Consider the following 24,570-nt stretch of genomic DNA (forward strand, 5'->3'; position numbering starts at 1 on the left):
GTAAGGCCTTCGATACCGTGCTACATCGCCATCTTGTACACAAACTCAGGAACAAGGGTTTTGACAAGTACACAGACATGAACCTACCACAATTTTAAACTTGTATATAGTTAACTTGCATATAGTTATATACTTTTTTCGGTTTTGTTGATCAAAACTTGTACAGTACCTGCACTTGATGACACAACATCAGCGCGATGGATATTTTCTGTTGCTGATTAACGATCAAGAAGAAGTATAAAACAGCAAGATTACTTAAAAATAGCACAATTGAAAAGGTTTTTGTTGTTTCAAGAGGCAGATTTAGGGGACAGGGCGACGGTGCCCCCCCTTTCCTGGAATATTTGATTTATTGTTTATTGTTTTGGGGAATCACTGAGGCATGACTGGAGAGGGCCCCCCTCTAAGGCAGTCAGTGCTACATCCCCCTGGCTCTTAGTCTGGAAATAAAACAGTTAAGACAAAAACCAAACCCGCGATTCCAAGGTGAAATATTAAGTGAAATATGTTCCTTACCTGTTGAAATAAGTTCCTTTGTTATTGAAATATGTTCTACTGGTTTTTCAAGTTAATATCTTTAAAACTCATCATTGTCATAAGTGATGTAAAGTTGTCATTAAAGTGTATAATAAAAACATGTATTATATTGATAATAAAAAGTGTAAACATCCAATATGGATCCTGTGGAGTATAGCATTTTTTTTATAACATTTGGCCAAAATATCAACTAAGCATCAATCATTTATTGATGAATATTTCATGTTACTTCATATAAGAATTCGTAGAAAAATAAATTAGTTCGTTTGAAATATTTATCACAGTTGGTTATCTTCGTTGTGCATTTGCTTTTTAATCATGCAACTATGAACAATTTATATGCGGACTTAATTTGATTTTTTTTTTTAAATTACCATATTTTTAATGTTTTCGTGTTGTTTTTAGACTTCAATGGTACGTATTAAATTTATCAGGTACAACTATAGAATGTTTTGATAAAAGGGTAATTCATTAAAATCAAATATAATACAATACCATCATTTGTATTTCTATACTTCATCCTAGAGTAGTGTTCATACCTTTAATTGGAAATGTACCCTCATGTATGCAGATTGCATTAGCATTTATGAAAAGTATAGTGAATATGTTGCAAAGAAACTTGGTTTTTTTTTCTGTTAAATAGGTTCAAGTGAAAAAAATATATGGAAATATTTTTCTGAAACTTGTTTCAATTCTTTTAATTATTCAATATCGGAACAAAATTCATGGAGCTTTTTTTCAAGACTAATCCAAAATTTGGTAAAAAAATTAGTTCAGAAACAAATTTTACAGTGCTGGCACTTATTTTTATGTACTGTAAATTCTGCAAAACATAGTCACTCACCTAACAATTAAAAATTAATGTTCTATTTTTGGCATTGAAGGCCATGTTAGTTGACAGGTTTGGGTCATTGGACACATTTTTTCAACAAGATACTCTTATGATGTTGCCAAGTTTGGTTAAATTTCTCTCAGTAGTAAAAGATGACAAAATTTTGGGAAATAATAACAAAAAATTATGGGGAAAAAAAAAAAGATTTTAAAGGGCAATGACTTCCTAAGGGGTCAGTTGACAATTGTGTTCATGTTCATTTATTAGTAGATCTAACTTTGCTGAACATAACAGCTGTTTAAAGTTTATCTCTTTCTATATTAAGATAATAAGATTATAACCAAAAACTTCAAAATTTCCTTAAAATACCAATTTAGGGGATTGTATGATTTGTCTGAAAATTTCATGGCGGATAGATCTGCAACTGATGAACAACTTTACCATGTGTCAGATTTGCTCTAAATGCTTTGGTTTCAGAGATAAAAGCAAAAATCTTCATTTTTTGGGCTAGGTGAGCTAAACTTTCTGTGATATTAAATATTACTTCTAGTGGAACATATTTCCTAAGAATTAAGTTCTGGCAGAACAAATGTCATGTGAGAACACATTTACACAGACTTATAAACATAAACACCCTACTATCATAAGCACAGGCATAACAAAATGATTGCTTCATACCTTGAGATTATTATGCTTTGAATATAAAAAAGGAGGTGTGGTATGAGGGATAATTAGAAAACTCAACATCCATGTCCCAATGTATCAAAAGTATTCAATTATAGATCAAGGTGCAGCCTTTAACACATGACCTTGGCTCACATAAATTATCAAGCTATACAAAGCACCAACATGACTATAGTGTAAAACAATTCAAAGAGGAAAATCATTGGCTCACATAGATTAGCAAGCTATAAAGAGCACCAAAATGACAAATAATATTGAATTGATATACAGGCACTAAGAAAAAACCTCAAACATTTTACATTTTTAGTGCTTGCAGTTATACAAATCAAAATGTACTATTTATTAGAGTAGTGAAGGAATAAATACTTTTTAAATGTAAATTTTACAATCATGGTTGCATATGTTACAAAATCTGTAAAAAAAAAACGATTTCCTGAGAATTTAAAACTTTTTGAAGTTTTATCAATACAAATCTGTCATATTTTGGATATTCTCAGTACCAATGAAGGGTGTGGTCTTATAGTTATACTCATCACCCTACGGAATGTAAATCCAGGTTTCATTTCAAATTTAAATTCTTTAACGAGTCTTGATATCACAGTTTTAATTTCCAATTGAGCAAATTTATTTCCAATACACATATATGGTCCTTTACCGAATGGCATAAATGTCTTTGATTCTGAAGGTGATAAAAACCTCTCTGGTCTAAAGGTTTCTCCATCTTCCACGTTCAATCTGAAATAAAATAAACTTTTAATTACTGCTACATCAAATATAAAATATAAATTATTGCAAAATAAAAGTACACTTCCTGTCAGCAGAGTTTGCAATTTACATATACTTCCTCTCATTCACTACTGATTGAACATAATAACATGGCACAATTTTTCAAACGTTCAAACAACTTCAGCAAAATAAATAACAAAACTGCCACTGTTTTACTATTTTACTAATTAAAATTAATTTTATTTCAGAAATTGTTTTAGATTTTACATTATCAGTGATCCATGATATAGAAGTCAAACCTTGTCAGAAATACAAGTTCACATTTTAATCATTGTATTCACCAAAGATAGTTGACATTTTACTAATAGTACTTGAGAAAACCACCTCATCACTAAATCTTAATCGTGCAACTGTAAAATGAGGTCAATGTCAGATGGACATGTATCTCTTGGATTTGGTAGTCATTTTTAATAGTAAAACCATTATTATATATACCTATGTAATGCACCAACATGGAGGCCTATAACAGTGCCTGCTGGGATTTTGTAGTCATTTTAATACCCAAGTATGATTATTATTATATATACCTATGTAATGCACCAACATGGAGGCCTATAACAGTGCCTGCTGGGATTTTGTAGTCATTTTAATACCCAAGTATGATTATTATTATATATACCTATGTAATGCACCAACATGGAGGCCTATAACAGTGCCTGCTGGGATTTTGTAGCCATTTTAATACCCAAGTATGATTATTATTATATATACCTATGTAATGCACCAACATGGAGGCCTATAACAGTGCCTGCTGGGATTTTGTAGCCATTTTAATACCTTAGTATGATCGTTATTATATATACCTATGTAATGCACCAACATGGAGGCCTATAACAGTGCCTGCTGGGATTTTGAAGTCATTTTAATACCCAAGTATGATTATTATTATATATACCTATGTAATGCACCAACATGGAGGCCTATAACAGTTCCTGCTGGGATTTTGTAGCCATTTTAATACCCAAGTATGATTATTATTATATATACCTATGTAATGCACCAACATGGAGGCCTATAACAGTGCCTGCTGGGATTTTGTAGCCATTTTAATACCTTAGTATGATCGTTATTATATATACCTATGTAATGCACCAACATGGAGGCCTATAACAGTTCCTGCTGGGATTTTGTAGCCATTTATAACATCATCATGTAAACTCTTCCTAAAGAAACATGGAACTGGGGGAAATAATCTGAAAAACAAATTTTATTTTATCACATATATATTGAGTCTTAAAGAGAAAAGTTTAACTACAGGTAAACTTAACAGTATCAATAAACTTTGCAATCATTCCCTACACCAAATACAATTGACCTATTGTCTATACCAGGTAATATCTATGAAACCAACCTTTATGCAAAAATAACATTTTCAAAAGAACCAAGAAAGTAAAGTCAGCGGAAAAGAAGTGTGAGAGGGACTTGCATACCTTACAATCATGTTGTACACCAAATAAATTTGACCCATTGCTTTGAGTATCTTAAAAACAGACTAAAGCATTAAATCCTACCATTTACAAAAGAACCATGAAGTCAAGGATAGATGAAACCCTACATAATTAAATTATTGCTTATAGTATCAGAGAAATCACAACAATGACCGATGAACCATAAAAATGAGGTGCAGGTCAGTTGAAACCCAATGAAAAGGATCATGTACAACTTACAAGCACTGCCTTTACCAAATAGAGATAAACCACTGCTTATGTTATCTAAGAAAAGGATGTAACTTTAATATTCAAAGACTAACCAATGAGACACAAATGAGGTCAAGATTAAAAAAAAAGCTGCAAGAAGGAAATGTACTGAACAATGAAAATGAGATCAAAGACAATGGACATTCAATAGAAAGAAGCTTCACAACTTGAGGCGTCACTATGCCTTTATTAACAGTTACCTCATGGTTTCCTTGATAACACAGTTCAGGTATTTTAACTTGTCTAACTTTTCTGAGTCACATTCAGATATATCTGAGAATACTTGGTTCACCTCTGCTCTTACTTTATCTTGTACTTCTGGATACTGTGCTAGCTGTAATAAAATCCATGTCATAGCTGTGGCTGTTGTCTGAAATTATAACAAAGGTTATTTAAAGGTTAGGATTAGATAAGAAAATAATCTTTCCCTTAACCTTACAGGAAGTGTATTTTGAGTATTCTGAAAGCAAATTTGCAAAATACAGTGGATTTAATAATTTCTTGTGTACCAATTTTTTTGGATTAAGAAAAAAAAATTGAGGTTACATTGGTTCTCAAATAGTCTGCTTTCAGTGATTTTAGAAAATGTGTACTTTGTGATACATTTCATTTAGTGGTATCCCTATCTTACAGAATCCAAAGAATAATAAATAATCCAAATAAACTCATCATAGATACCAGGACTAAATTTAGTATATACGCCAGACGTACATTTCGTATACAAAAGACTCATCAGTGACGCTTAAATTAAAAAAAAGTACACTAAAAAAATCTTACATGAAGTATTCAACCTCATACTTTATTTGCAACCTTAATACATATGTAGGAACCTGCAGAAATAACACCAATACATGTTGTACAATTGTCAGGAAATTCTACAAATACCAGTGATATTTTCAGACCAGAGTAAATAGTTCTATCAAATAGAAGAAAGCTCAAAATAGATCTGTAATTTATTGTTAAAATTAATAATATGTCTCAAATATGTGATAATTGTTAAAAAAAAAAATAATAAATGAATCTTTTTTCTGAATGAAAGTTACTTACATCAAATCCAGCAAAAATAAATCCAATGATTTGACCAAATAACTCTTTATCAGATAATCCTGATCCTTCAGAATCTCTGGCAGACATCAATGATGTTAACAAATCTCTATGTTTATTTGCTGTAGGAAAAAAAGAGTCAAATCTTTCAATTATAATGTAAAGCACTTTCACATTTTTGAAAATTGTTTTCTTTGCTACATCATGTAAGAAGCTTTACATGAATGTACCTAAAAGTGAGGACTTTCCCCAGTTTCATATTTGCTATCTGGTAGTTATTTGAGCATGTAGTTTTAAGCAGTTATTGAATACATATAGATTATACCACTGCATCGAGTGTAATACCATATTTATCCACTTGAGACAGTTAAATTTTCAAATTTAAAGTCCGAGCCGCCTCGTCGTCACAATCGGATTTTAACCAATGAAGTACTGAGATCAAAAGAACCACACGTTGATTAAATTTTTTTATACAATGGGTGCAGAAAGGGATAAATTGACGAAGAATTAGAGAAATATATTTACCATTTTATTAATCATATTTGATAATTAATTGTAGATAAAGGTGTGTACATGCATAAACTTTATAACTGAATGCATGCAGTGAGATGTAAATAAATTATCAAATTAAATTGAATCATCAAGAATTAATTCAGGTATTGTTTTGCCATTAATTTAACTTACATTAGGGTAACGTCACGGTACCCAAATTGCACCGAGTACCCATTTTTTTTTTATAAATTAAGTAAGTAGTTATTGGATGGTAAATGTCCAATAGAAAAAAAACTGCTTAATAAATACTTCTTATGATCCTTTCTTCTTACAATAGATGAGATAATAAGGTACAATATTTTCATAATGAGTAATGTGTAAAATAATCATTTATGGTATAAGTTTTGCTCATTGTTTCAGGCCATTACATTACATAGAATTGTTTAGTTTGAAGATGTCTCATTCACAAACATTCCACCAAATTGTTAATTTTGTATAGCAATATACCTACCATTTAATTCTTGCATTTCATATTCTTTAATAATTTTGCTGGTAAATTCTACAATAAATTCTTTATCTGTTGCTGTTTTCTTATTTTTCTTTGTAGGAAGTAGTCTTGAAAAAGGCAGTAAATCTACAAAACTACAAAAAGTGTAATTCTACATATAAGTTATTATAATTGATACATGAAAAATAAACCAAAAAATAAATGCATTATAGTACACAATTCTCTACTTGCACTATCGTTTGGATGTTCAGTGGACCATAAAACTGTGGTCAAAACTCTGATCAATATTAAATCATAATTTCATAGGGAACATGTGTACTAGGTTTCAAGTTGATTGGACTTCAACTTCATCAAAAACTTTAACCTAAAGTGCATGTGGAACAGACAGACGAACACACAGAGGAAAGAACGCACAGGCCCCAAAGCATTATGACGAACCACACAGAGGAACGGATGCATAGACCACAGACTAGGATAAAAAAAATTGTCCTGCATTTTTTTTTAGCTGTAATCTCTGTTCTGCCTTTTTATTTTTCACTCTGTTCGGTCCTGCCTTTTTATTTTTAGTTTACCTAAATTATGTCCTGACTTTTTTTTTTGGCAAGTGTCTCATCCTGCCTTTTCTTTTACTCAAAACTCCTGTCCTGCCTATTTTTTTCAAATTTCATCCTAGCCCCCCCCCTAAAAATCAAATGGTAGCTCCCTAACTGCAATGTTTATAGAAATGATACTGCTATGAATGTTTTTTTGTTTTTTTAAATTTTATGAGCTGTTATCATTTCCAGCATAAAGTAATAATGATGATGAATGTGTGTGGGTTTAACATGCATAACAAAATTGATTGTTGTTTTCTTTTAATGTCAGTGGCAAATATTTCATCCATGTCCATTACGATCAAACATCATACATAACAGGATGAGAACATGTTTCTGTAATATGGATATGAATCCTGTTTTGTACTTGATTGATACTTTTAATGTATTTTTTAACATAATAATTTACGAGGTAATTCTTTGGGAAGACTTTTCACCCTTACCAAGATCTCATTGGGGGGTTCTGATCCTGGATACGGCATACAATTTTGTCAGATTCCTGTATTCCGCTTATACTATGTACATAAGCAATTATCATTTTTTTGGTAATTTTCAGTGTCCTTCAAGACTTCATTTCCCCTTTTCAAGGCACTACCAAAACATTATTTCAACTTCAAGTTGAGCAGACTTTGCTCATACTCCTCAGTGCATCATAAGTAGAGTAGCAGCAAATACCAATTTTTACAACTTTAATTTGATCAAACCCATGACCTCCTGCACTCAAGGCAAGAACACTCTTTCCATATGACCACTGTGGCAGTTGTATGAATAGATATTTTTAGTATCATTATAAATTCTATATGGTATGAATAAGTGGTCATAAATAATTGTACACTTTTTAAGCAAAAGCCTTGTGATATGTTCTCTATTCTAACTTTAAGTGTAAGCTTACGTTGTTCTAACAGAATCTACAAGATGTCTAAATCTCATTACACCAGTGGACTTTGGATTCTCTATAGACTGTAGATCATACTGGAAACCACACTTACATATCACATCTAATGTCTGAAATATAGAAACCACACTTACATATCACATTTAATGTCTGATATATAGAAACCACACTTACATATCACATCTAATGTCTGAAATAAAGAAACCACACTTACATATCACATCTAATGTCTGAAATATAGAAACCACACTTACATATCACATCTAATGTCTGAAATATAGAAACCACACTTACATATCACATATAAACCACACTTACATATCACATCTAATGTCTGAAATAAAGAAACCACACTTACATATCACATCTAATGTCTGAAATATAGAAACCACACTTACATATCACATCTAATGTCTGAAATATAGAAACCACACTTACATATCACATCTAATGTCTGAAATAAAGAAACCACACTTACATATCACATCTAATGTCTGAAATAAAGAAACCACACTTACATATCACATCTAATGTCTGAAATATAGAAACCACACTTACATATCACATCTAATGTCTGAAATAAAGAAACCACACTTACATATCACATCTAATGTCTGAAATATAGAAAAATTATTTGTCTTCATCCATAAATCTTCTTTTTTTTTATAACGAATTTTCTTTATTGTAACAAATAGACTGGCACAATATGTATGAACAAAGGTATACAGAATGGCATTTTCACACAAAAGAAGTATAAAATAATAAAACAACAATTGAATATATATGATGGTGCAATAATAGGTTGAAATAAATAAATATCTTATAACATTGAAATCTTATGTGTTCTTACAATATACATAAGTGGTGTTTCAATCAAATTTTAACATTTATTTTTTATTCTATGATAGGAGCCCATAAATCTTGGTGAGTATCTCAATACTAAGAACTGTTATTTTGATATCTTATTCTTGTATCTGTATGTGTTTTTTCCTGAAATTGCAATAACAAAGGAGAAGGTCCGGTAAGACACCTTTTTTAACCCCAAAATATAGCAGTTTGGAAAAATTGTTAAAATGTAAACTTTTAGTTATTTTTGGAACAGTAGAATGCTTCTGCTACATAAATATGGCCTGTTTTTTACAATACATGGCACATATATCGGGTACTAGCACCATAAAGTCATGCTAAATCACTGAAATCTTCACAATTCTTGCATTTTAGAATAATTTTAGACGGTTTTCGTGTTAAACGAAAGTGGCCACATTCGTGTTCATCCTTAATATTGAAATGCAAGTTGTATTTGATGATAATACATAACATATATAAAGGTTGAGGATGAACACGGATGCGGCTACTTTCATTTTTGACAAAAACCATCTGAAAAGTGACATTTTTTCGGCATATTTGGTAGATTTTTCATATTTGAGCTTAAATCGGATCGTTTTTAATGACAAAATTAGTGAAAATCTTTCACATAAACTAATAGAATCAAATAAAATAGACACTTAAGTTTTAAAAAAATGGTCCAAGTACTCCTTTCATATTTTTGTCCATTCTTAAAATCTTACTCGTCTTATAAATGCACACAATAATTACTAAATCTATACTATTTTATGGAGATTCAGGACAATGAATAACTTATCAAGAAACAGTACACTTAACTGCTTTTATGTCTTCTAAAAGTTTCATGTTTTTCTGGTATTGAAACTTATACATCATGCTGACAGTGAGGTTGTGAACAGATTTTCAAAATTTCAGGAAAATTGTATATGATAGTATAAACAGCAGATAATCAGTTAATCTATTTAATCAATTTTCATAATTTAAACAACCATATATAATACAAACTATAAAGTAACATATAAATAATTTATGCACATATATGTTAATTTTATAACTTACTAAACGACTCAGGGTAGCTTGAATATCTATATCTGTAGTATCTGTACTAGATTGTGATAATGCTTGGTTGTACAGTTGGAATAATGCATTACCTCTTTCTTGGAATACTGGAACCATAGCTGTTCAATAAAAGTAAGAAAAAAAGTTAAAGGCTCAAATATATCATAAGCTTCTCAGGCAAGTCTGAATTAGGTAAAGATGATTTTGGTGAGAAGGTTTTAATTAGGATTCGTTTTTACAGGTATTATATTACTTTTAATATGACCACCAGAAAGGTGTGCAGGTACAGCAGATAATTTCTTGTCAAAGAGATCAAATGAACTATTTTTTTTCCTTCTGTGAAAGTGACTGATTTCATCTATACATCATTTACATCATGCAAATGTTTCAGGTATAGATCAGGCGAACACAAATAAATTTGCAAGTCATGTCAGGAAAAAACACCTGTTTTGGAAACCAGGGTATCCTTAAGGATGTTTGCTGCTCAGTTTCAAAATATATAACTTTTCATAAAACTAGTATGTATTGATAAAGAATAAATTGAAAAAGCAAAAAAGCAAAAAAAATATATGGATCAATGTGCTTTATTTCGAGATATAAGCCATTGGAATTTCGGTGGGAAAATGTTCTCTCTTGATTTTTCATAGCTTTACCACTGACCAGTTAAAGTTCTCAAATACTATTAAAAGATAAATAAAATTTTATAAGACTTTTATAAATGACTTATAACTATGCATGTTAAAGATTTGTAAAAAGAAAAATGGGGGTTCATGGGGAAAATATTTTTAGACATTCAAATGGATAAAACCAGAGGATTCCGAAAATCTGACTAAAATTCCAAAACACAACAAGCAGACATCCTTAGAAGGTAGTTTGAATCATGGCCAGGTTAAACCAAAGACTTGAAAATGTCTCAGCAAACTGCAGTCAGTATTGGTTTGGAGTCAGAGTAATGTTTCTGTGTAGGGTGACATATCTTTCTGCAAACCATGTGAACATGGATGATAAAATCTGGCTTATAATGGTTTACTTTTATAAATTGTTATCTGGATTAAGAGTTGTCTCATTGGCACTCATGCCACATCTTCCTATACCTAATTAGCCTGTCAGTCTAGTACTAAGCAGGCCTGAGGGTTTATACTCATATCACATCATCATGTTCTCAATACTGAATATGCATTTTAAATTTACCACCAGACTTTATTGCAGACATCCATCAGAAACTTCAGAATTTGTACAACTTACTATGAAGAAGACTGAGAACAAATCCAGGATTACAAATCTTCCTAATCATATGATGGTGTTCCCCAGACAACACAAATAATGCTGGACTCCCTGTCAATCCAGTTATTTCATTATTCCTGAAAAATAACAAAATAACTTTTAAACAGATTTGGCTATTTCCCTAACTAGAAACCTAAGAGTTAATTTGAATATTATCTAGGACTCTTTCTACAACAAGGAATTCAGGATTACTGGAAAGCTTTTGTCTAAGACTCTTTCAATTTAGAAAGAGCTATATAAATGTAATATATATAAATTAGGGGTGTATCCCAAGGATTTGTATAGTACTATACAAATCCTTGTGCAGCCCAAAATTCTCTTTTTAGCTGACTATCTTAATTTAGCATCATATAAAAAAGAAGATGTGGTATGATTGCCAATGAGACAACTGTCCACAAGAGACCAAAATGACACTGAAATTAACAACTATAGGTTGGAAGGCCTTCAACAATGAGCTACATAATTTTAGGTACAATGTATACAAAACTCAAAATGAAAAGTGGAGACAAAAAACTCACACTAAGACACCATAATTTTGTGTGGATTTGATCAGTGAACTTACTGTGCATCGAGTCTGTGATAATTTTTACTATTTGTAACTAGTATGTGCTGAAAAACTTCAGGGTCACCAGTAAGTAACCTTTCTTGACCTCCAAACCAATAAAATCTTATCAATTTAGATTTTAGCTGTGTCATCCACCTTCAAGTATAGAAAGAAAGAAAAATGAAATGTAAAGTACACATTTTTTGTGTATTCATAGCAACTGTTATACCTGTTTATTTCTAGTCCATAATTGAACTGACATCTGACATTCTTTTCAGACTTGCTTGGGTTTTTGGACAATGACATCAAACACGTCTTATTGCTAGTCCGAGATTGCGCTGATATCTGACATCCTTTTCAGACTTGCATTGGGTTTTTGATCAATGGCATCAAACACATTTCATGGGTACTCATAGATTGCCCTGATATCTGACATCATTATCAGACTTACCTGAGGTTTGGGACAATGACATCAAACACATCTTATTGCTAGTCAGAGATTGCCTGATATATAATGGCCTTTTTGGGATTGGCTTGAGTTTTGGGAAAATGACACAATTTATTGCTAACTCAAAGAATGCCCTGATATCATATGGCCTTTTTAGGACATGGACATGATAAGGCCATAGTTCTAGTTCATTACTATTATGAGAATAATAGAGAAAAAATTCTCTGATCTACATGTGTAATATCAGCATTCCTTGTAAACAATTTATGTACATCTAATGATAATCGTTGATTTTTTTTTATACATGTACGTATTGTATTGTAATGTTTATCCACTTAATTTTAAGGACTAACACTAAATCATGTTGGTAAATAACATTTGTATAATGTGCAGTTTATTTTCAGTCTCTATTCTTTACCTCAAAGCATTAGTCATAGCCTCCGCTCTTCTAGCTTCCAACATATTTCCTACTATTGGATAGTATGTTAATCCAGGAACCTGTCAACAAAGACATCATACAACTGTCATCTGTTTTATCTGTAATAATTCTTTATATACATTTGTATATAAAGTTCACATTAACTTTAGTGCTCAAGTTTAGTTTCTTGTGTTTTTCTTTAATATAAACTTACATCATGTACATTATGCTTACCCTTCCAGAGCACCTGAGATCACCCCCATTTTTTGTTGGGTCTGTGTTGCTTATTTCTTTAGCTTTATGTGTTGTGTCATGTGTACTATTGTTTGTCTTATTCATTTTTAACCATAGCATTGTCAGTTTATTTTCGATTTATGAGTTTAACTGTCCCTCTGGTATCTTTCGTCCCTCTTTTAAACATGACTTTTTTGTTAAACAATCTTGTTTGTTTGCTGTTTCATTGCAGTTTACTCATTTTCTCAATTAATTCAAATTGTTAGGTTTAATATTCAGTTTATAATAAGACAGATTATTTTTTTCTGTGCTATAAACAGCTTGGCATGAAAATGATAATCACAAAAAGAAATGATGAAAAAATAAAAACTTACTGCTCGTAGTGGTGATAAAAAGGGCTTGATCAACATCTTATACATGTACCAACTGAACAACAAAATAATTCCATAAACAATCAAGTCTGTGACGAGAGAAATGTTTTTCTCCATAGCTGTCAATTGCAATTAATCTTTATACAACCATATCAGTAATTTACCAAAACATCATGGATCACTGAGCTAGAAAAAATATATTTCAAATAAATTTCAACTTCAAAACTTTCTAATACATACATGTACATGTAGCTATGTTTTAAACTGTGTTGGTGTTGAAAGTTTTTCAATTTACAGCTACATGTACATGTATGGTCTAGATGGTCTAGACTCTACATGTACATGTATGGTCTAGACTGGATTTGGTGTTGAATGGTTTTTGTGTAAATAATTATGCTTCAGTCATACAGTTTCACTTGTAGTGTACACCTGTAATTTAGTGATTGTCGTTTGTTTATGTGTTACATATAATTTGTTTTTCTTTAATTTTTTTACATAAATAAGGCCGTTAGTTTTCTCGCTTGAATTGTTTTACATTGTCTTATCAGGGCCTTTTATAGCTGACTATATGCTGTATGGGCTTTGCTCATTGTTGAAGGCCGTACGGTGACCATAAATTGTTAATGTTTGTGTCATTTTGGTCTTTTGTGGATAGTTGTCTCATTGGCATTCATACCACATCTTCTTTTTTATATTTATAGTATATATTCAAGCTTAATATATAAAATTTTCTATTTTGACATACAATGTACATGTACAAAAATGTATGAATGAAAGGATCGATTGACTGCAGGTGTCTGCTGTTCAACGTCATATTGTCAGAGCACTATATTGGTCATTTTGAGGCAGGAATTTTTATTGGTGGCGGAAGCCAGAGTCCACTCTGGTTGACAAAGCCAGAGTTAATGGAGAGAACCAGGATCATATGCAGGAAGACTCAGAATATATAATATAAAGAGGACATATTGAAATATAATGCCAAAAAGACAGAAACCCAACAAAATAAATTACTAAGACATACAGTCTTTGATGCTATTGTTAAACTTATTGATCCTTTAAATTAAATATTTCTAAAGGGTTACCAATTCAACATTGTAATTACTCATAAATTAGATCTTTGAATATTGTTTTAATTGGTATTACTATTGATTTTTTAATCAGTAAGGCAGCAACCATTTGATTTTCTGGGGGGGCTTTGGATTTTTTTTAAAGTTTGTTTCCAGTTTGTGGAGAAAAAAATAATTTGTTTTTGACCCTGAGAAAAAAAATTGTTTGTTTCACCCTCAGCTGCCACTATATGTAATGCTAAAATTGAAAGAAAATAATTGTTTTCGACTTGATGTAAAAAAAATAGATTGTCTTTTGCCAAAGGCGAAATGGAAATTTGTCCAGAAAAAAATTCATAGCCCCCCCCGGAAAATCAAACGGTTGCTGCCTCAAATAAAAGCAAACTAAATTATTATGATGCATTTATATATTTGCACATTCTACAATCAGTAGATACCTGTATCTTGACACTGTGCAAGGTCATGTTTTTCTCTGATTGTTTTTGATGTCTTTACACTAAATCAATTTGGATGTTGGATGTAAACTGATTGATAATTTAGTCTTAGATGCATGATTCAACCAAATGCAGTGTAGTTAACTTAAGTCTCACAAAAGTTGCTTGATGTCAGCACATTCATGCTTATTTGATAGCATTTTGACCTACATGACCTATGTTTTCTAATTGTCTTTTATCTTTACAAATATTGTAATTAAAACTTGACAGCCCTGTAATCAATCAAAAACCAAGGACAAAGACTTACAAAATCAAAGGACATTTACATCAACAGTGTAAACTGGTAAATGTATTTTACCAATGCAGCTTTTTAAATTAGCAATAACAAAAGGTCACGTCCTAGATAATGAACTTTGAGATTTTGATCATTCACATGTATTTTACATTTGGCTTTCATATACTGTGAGTTTTCTAAGCTTTCAAGAGCAGTTGTGGTACAATAACAAAGAACTTACATTCAGTTGATTTTTATTCTGTCATATTTTTTCCTGGTACCGAAAGGTTAGGGGACTGTAACTAGAATTAAACATTACTAGTAAAAATACCATTAAATTCCTCCAATCAAGAAACACCACCAGTATTAGGTCCGAGTACACAGTTATCGTATAATATAGTGGTGTGTTACTTGTCATTTTTTTGTATACCCCTTCCAAATTTAGTTCTTCATGTTTTATGCCTCAAATAGCAAAAATAAAATTACACTGTGAAAAAAAATTATTCATGATTTTGTTTTGGCCAGCTAAAAAAGGTTAAAAATTAGCATTTCAAAAGCTGTCAAAAGATTCCAAGACCCCCTTTAGATTAAACAGTATTTATTAATGAAAAATGTCAAGACAAATATTGCAATGTTACATAAAGTTCAAATATGGGATTCGGAAACAAGTTTGGAAAAACTTTTATAAATCCGTCTCCCTTTACATAAATTGTCCATATTTTAAGTTAGAGCCGATGAAGTTTTCTATAATTTTGATATAAATTTGCCCCAAAAGTAGTACAACACACTGTAAAAATATTATTGAGAAAGTGCAGATGGGATTTATTTTATTTCCATTTAAGTATTGTCTAAAAGAAATGCACTACGAAATAACTGTGTACTCGGACCATTATGCCGGCGCCGGCCGCCAAAAATGAATTCGTTATATTGCCGGTTCTTTGTTTAAAGCAAGTTGTTTAAAGTGAAAGAAAAAAAAATACGAAAATGTGTGCATAGCAGTAACATAAAAGAATGAAATCATTACTCATAGATTCTATAGCGTAAAAATAAGATATATAGTAACAATTTTTTTTAGATATATAAATGATTGGAAATCAGTAAGATTTTGAACTTATAAAAAAGAAATTTTAAAAACTTAAGTTGAACTGAACACATGTAGTTGAAATAACTTCTTACCTGTCATAGTATCAAAGTATTGCTACATTTTATGCATACGAATACAATCTGAGATCAATTTTTGTTGTAAAAGTGAAAAAACTAACTGCATATAGATTTGATAAAAACATTATACAATCTAACAAAATCCATCACATTGCTACACAATCAAAAATGTTTATTTTTTTTGCATTTGAAGTAAAAGACAATTCAATTTATTTGTTGGAAAAAAATGTAAACCTCAGACTATAACTTTTAGTACCTGTTAATTTTGTCCGTAAAACACGGGAAAACTTACTTCAATATTATGCTCTATGTCAGTTTACTCTTTTGACCATAAACAGTTTCTGTTTAACTTCCGGAAAATTTCACAAAGGTTTGCCAAAGTAATTGTTATTTAAAAAAAAGTTTCTCACATACTGACCGACGCGCCTGAATTTTTTCATATCAGTGTTTAAAACAAACTGAAACGTTTTTTCATGTGACTTGTAAAATTGGCTTCCGATTAACTTTACATATGAGAATTGCCGGCAAAACAGTTTTTTTTTAGTGGCGGCGCCTTTAAAAAAAAGCACACATTTTGATTGCTTTGATATCATTTTCTTGGTGATCTGATTCTTTTATTAACTATGCCGGTATTGAACATTTTTTTTTAAGGCGAAGAGAACACGAATACATTGATTTTTGTGCCTGTCCCAGGCCAGGAGCATCTGGCCTTTGTTAGTCTTGTATGTTTTTAATTTTTGTTTATTTGTATGCATCACGTCAGTTTTTCCTGAACTAGCACACAATTTTTATAAGGGACCAGCTGAGGCGGGTGCGGGATTTTCTCGCTGCATTATTGACCCATTGGCGACCCTTATCTGCTCCTTGGCCAGTCGGGTTGTTGTCTTTTTGACATATTCCCAATCTCCATTCTCAATTATATATGATACGTTGTATTTTTTATTTTTTGTACTGGTACTTATATAATTTGTTATACCATTTAAGGCTTAAGAGTAACTTATTGTTTTTGTTGTCCCGTTTTTAATTGTATGTTCTTTTACCACTTATAATTAGTACTTTGGTTGATATGAAAATTGAACCCCGGGAAGGTTGGTTGAAACATAAACAAAATGTAATATTCACGTTCAAATAAGATGTGGTATCACTGGTTCAATAGTCAATGAGACAACTTCCCACAAGAGATTGAAGGACGAAAATGTGTGTTGCTATATATGCCAAAGGAATGCCCTCAACAATGACCAAACTCCATACCGTATACCATCAAGACTCGGAATGTATGGTGACAAGAGGTATCTTGACATCAATATGTATTGTACTGAGTTGTCTCAATCACAATACTAATCTCCTCAGTTAATGTTATTTCACTTTATGAATGCGTGGCTAATGCGCTTTTCAAGAGTTTACCTTCACCAGGAACGATCACACCAAAACATTTGAAAGCTAGGGATGTTGGAATTATTTTCGGCATTATATGTATCTGCGAGTACTTTGTTACATATCCTTTGTGTTTTTGTTGGTTGGTTTTGCTTTGTGTCGATTGGATTTGTTAACATTGTTTTCTTATGTTGTTTTGCCTAAACACTGCACGGGTTGGGTAGCGGTTGGGCACCAACAAACACGTTTAATCCCTCCACATTCTAAATTTGCCTGTCCCAAATCAGGTGCAAGTAATTAAGTGGATGTCGTTTGTTGCTGTATAGTTCTATAATATAAGACTTCGAAGGTCCATATAATTTATATCGGATATTATTTTTACTATTAATGTTGAAACTCGAACATTGATAGTAAAAAAAAATCCGATAAAAACTTTGAATGTAAATGGTATGAACCTTCGTAGTCTTGTATTTTAGGACTAGTTGCTGTATATCATATTTGATTTCGTTTATTATTTTGTACACTCGTTGGTTATTTTGTTTCTCGTTTGAATTGTTTTACATTTGTCATCTAGGTGATTTTTATTGCTTGATATGCATTATAAGGTTTGCTTTTTGTAAAAAAAACACATGGTTACCTATGGTTACGAACCTCTACGTCATTTGGTCTCTATGGAGAATTGTCTCATCGGCAATCATACCACATCTAATTGTTTATATTAAAAAAAAATTAGCCCAATATAAGCTATACTTAGAGTATACGTTTACCAGCAAGAAGCAACAAAGATAAGATAAAAAAGTTTTAGTTTTTATTTCATCTTGACAAGATCACAGATATCTTTTTTTTTAAATTCTACAACTGTTGTTCTCGTCACGGAACTAATCGACTAGAGCGCTCTAGCCGAAGACACGACTGAGATGGAATAGAAAATATATTATGGAATTTCAGCCAATTGTATAAACTAAATTTTAAAGATATTTATCCCTTCCTATTTCTTGTGTAAACTGGGGCTGCAACATATTTTCCATAAACGGGGGCAGGTGCTTGGTAAACGGCACCAGCTGCTCCTCTGGCTCCTGGGGCACCAGTTACTCCTCTATCTCCTTTGTGTCCTGGGTATCCTTGTGGTCCGGAACCTCCTTGTTCTCCAGATTCACCCTGTGGTCCCATTGGTCCTTGTGGTCCATTTTCTCCCTGAACACCTGGTGGTCCTGGTTCACCTTGAACTCCTGGGGCACCTGATACTCCCATGTCTCCCTTGGCTCCCATCATTCCTGGAGCACCAGTCATTCCTGGGTAACCAGTGTCACCTTTCTCTCCGGTTTCTCCTTGTTCGCCTGGGAGTCCTTGGTGTCCTGGGAATCCTTGTTCACCCTTTGGTCCTGATGGGCCCTGTGGACCTGGAGCACCTGGTACTCCTGGTGCACCGGTATCTCCTACCTCTCCTTGTGGTCCTGGGGCGCCAGTAAGACCTTGTGGTCCTGGGGCACCAGTTATTCCTTGGTCACCAGTTTCACCCTTGTATCCTGGATATCCCTGAGGTCCTTCTGCTCCTGATGATCCTTGGTCTCCCTTTGGACCTGGTGCTCCTGAAAATAGAAAAAAAGAAAGTTATTAATAACAACTTCTGTTGATATAACTGTTTGATTGTCATTTATAATGCTATGAATACATTACAACACACTGAAGTAAGCCCTGCAGAATCCACATGTGGCCTGTGTTTTTGTATTTTTGAGACGAACCGTTTTTGTTTGTCAAACTGTTTATTTTTCATATTACGTTAGAGGGTGTCAAAATTTGATAATGTTGACCAGCCTTTTTAAACAGGTCATATTACTAAAACAAATACGTAACTGTAAAGGTCTGTAAAATATATGGAAAATACAAGTTTTTTATTCATTCGTATAATATATATATATTTTTAATATGAATGCAAATATGCTAATAAATAAATTCTTATCACAAAGGTGATTTAGACTTTCATGTAACCTGTTAAATCTCTGGGTGTTTTTTTTTAATTTCTTGCCACAGACAATCAATGTAGCGAGGAAATAATAAAAAAAAAAACCTATTTTTTTATCCAGGTTTGCTTGTTTCAAGTCGAATAATTTAATTTAAACATATTTTATTTGCAAAAATAGTCGACGAAAAGACAAATAAATATAAAATTCACTAATAAACAAATATATTTTAGAAATGCATTTCCTGTTCAAACCAACAAAGACAGTATGTAACATCCTGAGCGATAACACCAACTTTGGAAATAATTTATTGGTCAGCTTTATTACAATAAGGCCCTTAAACATGTTTGGACTTAAATTATTTAGCTCGTATTATGCTGAACTCCTTGTATATCCAATAAATTCATTAGTCGTGTACAAGACAGAACGATAGAGAAGGGAGTGTATTAACTAGCATCGCACCCTCAATTATGTTTGCAGAGATAATTTTTGAACGAACGAAGATGGTTAAGTCAAAATCTATACGTGTCAAACCGAAATTTATTACTCGTATATTTATAAATGTTTGCTAATTTCAAATTATTTATGAAGTTTCATTTTAACAACAATTTTAAATATTAACGTGCATGATCAGTTGCCTTCGTATATTCAAAATTATAAAAAAAAAGAAGATGTAGTATAATTGCCGATGAGACAATTCTCCTCAAGAAAGCCTTTTTTATGGGCCACGGGTAATTCATGATTTTTTTAGGTCCTGCGATGTATGTAACAAAGGACTTACATCAATATCATCGATAAAAATGATGTTGAGTACGAAACTATTGACATAAATAGGAAGAATTAACTCAGAACTGTACGTACCTTGTCTACCAGCTGGGCCTGGGGGTCCTCTGTAGTAAGCGACTGGTGCAGCGGCATAGGCATAAGCACCGGATCTCTTAGACCTCACTGATGGCTCTGTAAATAAATCAAATGGTATTAGATTGAAATGAATAATAATAAACATCAAATGAAAGCCGAAATTTAAAATAAAACAACACAAAACTAGACACGGACGCACTATTTTTCTTTTCTTTTATCTTCTGCTGATTTCGTGAAAACAAAGAAAATATAATATGTAGAATTAAGAGTCAATCACACATACATCCATAGTTTAAAAGAAATACATTGTTTCCTTCTCTTTCATTATAAATGCATTTATAATATTTGCTTATTTGTTTGGTGATTATTATATATTCGCAACTCATATTTCAAAACAGGTTACAGACTTCACATCACAAAATATATCCATAATTTTATTTTTTAAATATTAAAAAGACAAAACATAGATCTACTCGAAATGGTTAAAAGTTATAAAAAAAAAAGATTAAAGAGTTGTTACAAAATATTGTATTTAATATCAAGGATTTTAACTTTCAAATGTTATATGATATTTCTCGTCAAAAATAAGAAACAGTCTTGAATTGAAAGTAATGATTTTTTTTTCCGTATGAATAGAATCTCGAATACAGAAATAAATTGAAAATCGAAATTAATTATGAAGACATTGCAAGACGAAGCAATTGAAAAATATTTGGCAGATCAAAAAATATCTTTTTATTTAATCATATGCTGAAGATATAATATGGATGAAAAGAATAAAATAAACAATTGAAACCAATGCTCAACTTTTAAGAAACTGAAAATATTGCAAACAATAAAAATTGAAAATAAATGTGATTTAAGGTACTAGTATGATATTCTTGTGGATAGTACCATGTTGGCCTAATGGATATCATACAACATCTTAATATTTTATAGAAATTTACAAAGAAGTCTTGAGTGTTATTTTTGCCGTTGGGCGACTTCCTCATTGTCGGATAGCCTAAATCTCACATTATTCATTTGTATCAATTCAATAAAGATAATACCGAAGCACTAGCATGCAACGATACAGACATCACCTTCAAAGACTGATAGTCAATCAGTAAATAGCGGCAACGAAAGCTTACAAAGTTAAAGTTGGGAACTGTATATAGCGGCAACGAAATCTTACAAAGTTAAAGTTGGGAAAATCTTACTGTATATAGCGGAACCGAAATCTTACAAAGTTAAAGTTGGGAAAATCTTACTGTATATAGCGGAACCGAAATCTTACAAAGTTAAAGTTGGGAAAATCTTACTGTATATAGCGGAACCAAAATCTTACAAAGTTAAAGTTGGGAATCTTACTGTATATAGCGGAACCGAAATCTTACAAAGTTAAAGTAGGGAACTGTTTATAGCGGAACCGAAATCTTACAAAGTTAAAGTTGGGAAATCTTACTGTATATAGCGGAACCGAAATCTTAAAAAGTTAAAGCTGGGAAAATTTTACTGTATATAGCGGCAACGAAAGCTAACAAAGTTAAAGTTGGGAAAATCTTACTGTATATAGCGGAACCGAAATCTTAAAAAGTTAAAGTTGGGAAAATCTTACTGTATATAGCGGCAACGAAAGCTAACAAAGTAAAAGTTGGGAACTGTATATAGCAGATTTGTTTTAAATAAAGGGAACAGTGGTATACCGCTGTCGCTGTTCGAAATTCATAAAACGATAGAGAAAAAACAATTCCGGGTAATACAAACTAAAACTGAGGGAAACGTATCAAACAATTTTAAGCTTTGAATTGAACAAGATACTTTACAAAATCTGAAAACTTGTGTCAAAACTTTAAAGAACTTACCCTCGTCATCAACAACAACCTTCATCTGTTCCATCTCATCGCTCATTGTCTGGAAAATCTTTCTCAACTCCGACATCTCGTCTTCCAATCCCCTAATCTGGCTGGAACATGATGTGTCTGGAGCCGCAAAGGCAACAGCTAAACCTATACAGAAGACAACGAGGACCTGCATTGTGAAAGTTTTCAGAAAACGATGAGCCTTCGACTGACAATACTCAACAGATTCAAGGCTTTTATATCAACTCAATTCGAATCGAAAGAAACCGAAGTGTCAATCATTTCAGTAAACGAGGGTGTGTTTCAAAGTATAATTTGATAAGCTACAATGCAAGGCAAGCAGAAAAAAACATATTCTTGGATGTCTGGTGTACGTTTTTTTTTCTTTACGGTCATTTAATAGATAAGTAAATTAATCGCTTTCTTTGATAAACTCGAACAAAATTAGTTACTGCATTTATTCAATGCTTTGCAAAACCATAAATGCTTACATTTTATGTTGGAGATAATGGACACATATTTTTAACAATTCAAACAGACATATTATAAAATTGAGAAAAGAGCTTTATATCTTTATATTGTTAAATGTAAAGCCACTTATATCAAGGGCAATTGTTTTTTTTTTATATTCGTGCAATGTCTATTGGAAAAAAAATCTATTTCTTATTTTTTACTTTGCAAACAACGCAGACCAAAGTTCTTTTTTTCTCTTTGCAACCATTCTTGATGGAAACATAAGTTATATCTATACTTTTATTGTAAAATATTTACAAATGTTCGTTAAAATCGTTATTCAAAATGATCAAATGTTTCTAGTATTGAAGATGTGACGTGTACATGCAGCAGGCAGGTGTAGATCAGTGAAAAGAGACATTTAGTGAAATGGAATTTTTCTGTTCTTTTTTTTTTGCAGTCCTTACTTATGTCATGCTGATACTAGTATTTGGCATTTAAAACTATATCAGATCTTTATATAGTAACTTTTGACTTTGAAAATGTTACATAAATTCATTCATTTCGATTCATGCTAGTCCACTGTCAGATGTTAAGCTGAATTTGTATGCAACTAAGTAATAAATAGTTAGCTGATCATAAATGTGTTAACACAAAATGATATTTTCCTTTAATTGTCGGTGATGCAAAGTAAGTTAGACAAAGGACAAATCCAAAACGATTCTTGAAACTCAAATGCATTTCTGAATAAAATTGTAGCATTGCGAGGATTTCGAGAAAAAAATAGAAAGAAAGACATACAATATAAATTATGCTATTATATACATTTTGATACCTATAAAAAAACCGGAGTATTGTTTAAAAGTATTGCACTGCGTCAACAGTCAATAAAAAGGTTGAAAACCACAGGCACTTGTTTCAGAAAAAAAATAGAGTTTTTTTTTCTTTCTGAGACAAGTGCCTATGTTGCAAACGTGTTGTGATAGGCACCTAAACATTCACCTCATTAAATTATTCTATCAACATATTACTTATATAAACATGTTTCATAAACATGTTAAATAATGTTTCAATCTCCAAAGAGTGTATATATAGTTTCCATAGACACCCCTTTTTAATCATTCCATATAGCATTAGTTCCCAAAGACACCCTTTTCCATCATTCTATATAGCATTAGTCCCCAAAGACACCATTTTTTCATCATTCTATATAGCATTAGTCCCATAAGACACCTTTTTTCGTCATTCTTTATCAGCATTAGTCCCCAAAGACACCCTTTTTCATCATTCTATATCGCATTAGTCCCCAAAGACACCCTTTTTCATCATTTTGTATAACATTAGTCCCATAAGACATCCTTTTTCATCATTCTATTATAGTATTAGTCCTCAAAGACACCATTTTTCATCATTCTATATAGCATTAGTCTCCAAAGGCACCCTTTTCATCATTCTATATATATAGCATTAGTTCACAAAATAATAAAAACTCCATGACGAGGAAAAGAAATAATAATTCACTCGGAAACCCACCCTATACTGTAAGGAAAACTGAAATAGTCATATTGATACCCGTATCTTGACATTGAATAAGGTCATGTTTTCTCTGACTATTTTTGACGTCTTTACATTCAATCCATTGGATGTTGGCTGTATACTGACTGATAATTTAGTTTTACTCTTAACAGACGTATAACCAACCCGATTAACAGACCCACCACCGATATAGCCGCATACTCAATATAGATTAACCGACCTATCTCTCGGTTAGCCGAGTGTCGACCGTGCATTTAATATATCGGTAGTTGAACTCAAATTTCATATAACTGTAAATTTGTGTATCTTCTGCCAGGGCGGTTAGAATCAGATGTCGAT

The 24,570-nt window shown here is 31.9% G+C and overlaps 2 protein-coding genes across 3 annotated transcripts; both read right to left on the bottom strand.

Moving 5' to 3' along the window:
- Window positions 1–1,574: 1,574 nt before the first annotated feature.
- LOC134725576 (uncharacterized) lies at window positions 1,575–15,367 on the bottom strand. Of its 2 annotated transcripts, none has more exons than XM_063589510.1 (12): window positions 15,286–15,367; window positions 13,273–13,455; window positions 12,665–12,744; window positions 11,817–11,954; window positions 11,216–11,331; window positions 9,971–10,089; window positions 8,066–8,178; window positions 6,584–6,714; window positions 5,584–5,702; window positions 4,737–4,906; window positions 3,919–4,032; window positions 1,575–2,788 (listed from the first exon to the last, which is right to left on the bottom strand). In XM_063589510.1, exons 2-12 carry the CDS (start codon window positions 13,384–13,386, stop codon window positions 2,530–2,532), a joined length of 1,473 nt encoding a protein of 490 aa, XP_063445580.1. In that variant the 5' UTR covers window positions 13,387–13,455; window positions 15,286–15,367; the 3' UTR covers window positions 1,575–2,529. The 2 variants fall into 2 exon arrangements, with proteins under 2 accessions (XP_063445580.1, XP_063445581.1); XM_063589511.1 differs by lacking the exon at window positions 15,286–15,367 and adding an exon at window positions 15,078–15,165.
- A 3,003-nt stretch (window positions 15,368–18,370) lies between these two features.
- Window positions 18,371–22,463, bottom strand: LOC134725577 (collagen alpha-1(III) chain-like). The gene is made up of 3 exons (XM_063589512.1): window positions 22,246–22,463; window positions 20,402–20,497; window positions 18,371–19,168 (listed from the first exon to the last, which is right to left on the bottom strand). Exons 1-3 carry the CDS (start codon window positions 22,415–22,417, stop codon window positions 18,558–18,560), a joined length of 879 nt encoding a protein of 292 aa, XP_063445582.1. The 5' UTR covers window positions 22,418–22,463; the 3' UTR covers window positions 18,371–18,557.
- Window positions 22,464–24,570: the final 2,107 nt, after the last annotated feature.

Source organism: Mytilus trossulus, chromosome 7 (assembly GCF_036588685.1).
Source record: "Mytilus trossulus isolate FHL-02 chromosome 7, PNRI_Mtr1.1.1.hap1, whole genome shotgun sequence".
Taxonomy (NCBI): domain Eukaryota; kingdom Metazoa; phylum Mollusca; class Bivalvia; order Mytilida; family Mytilidae; genus Mytilus; species Mytilus trossulus.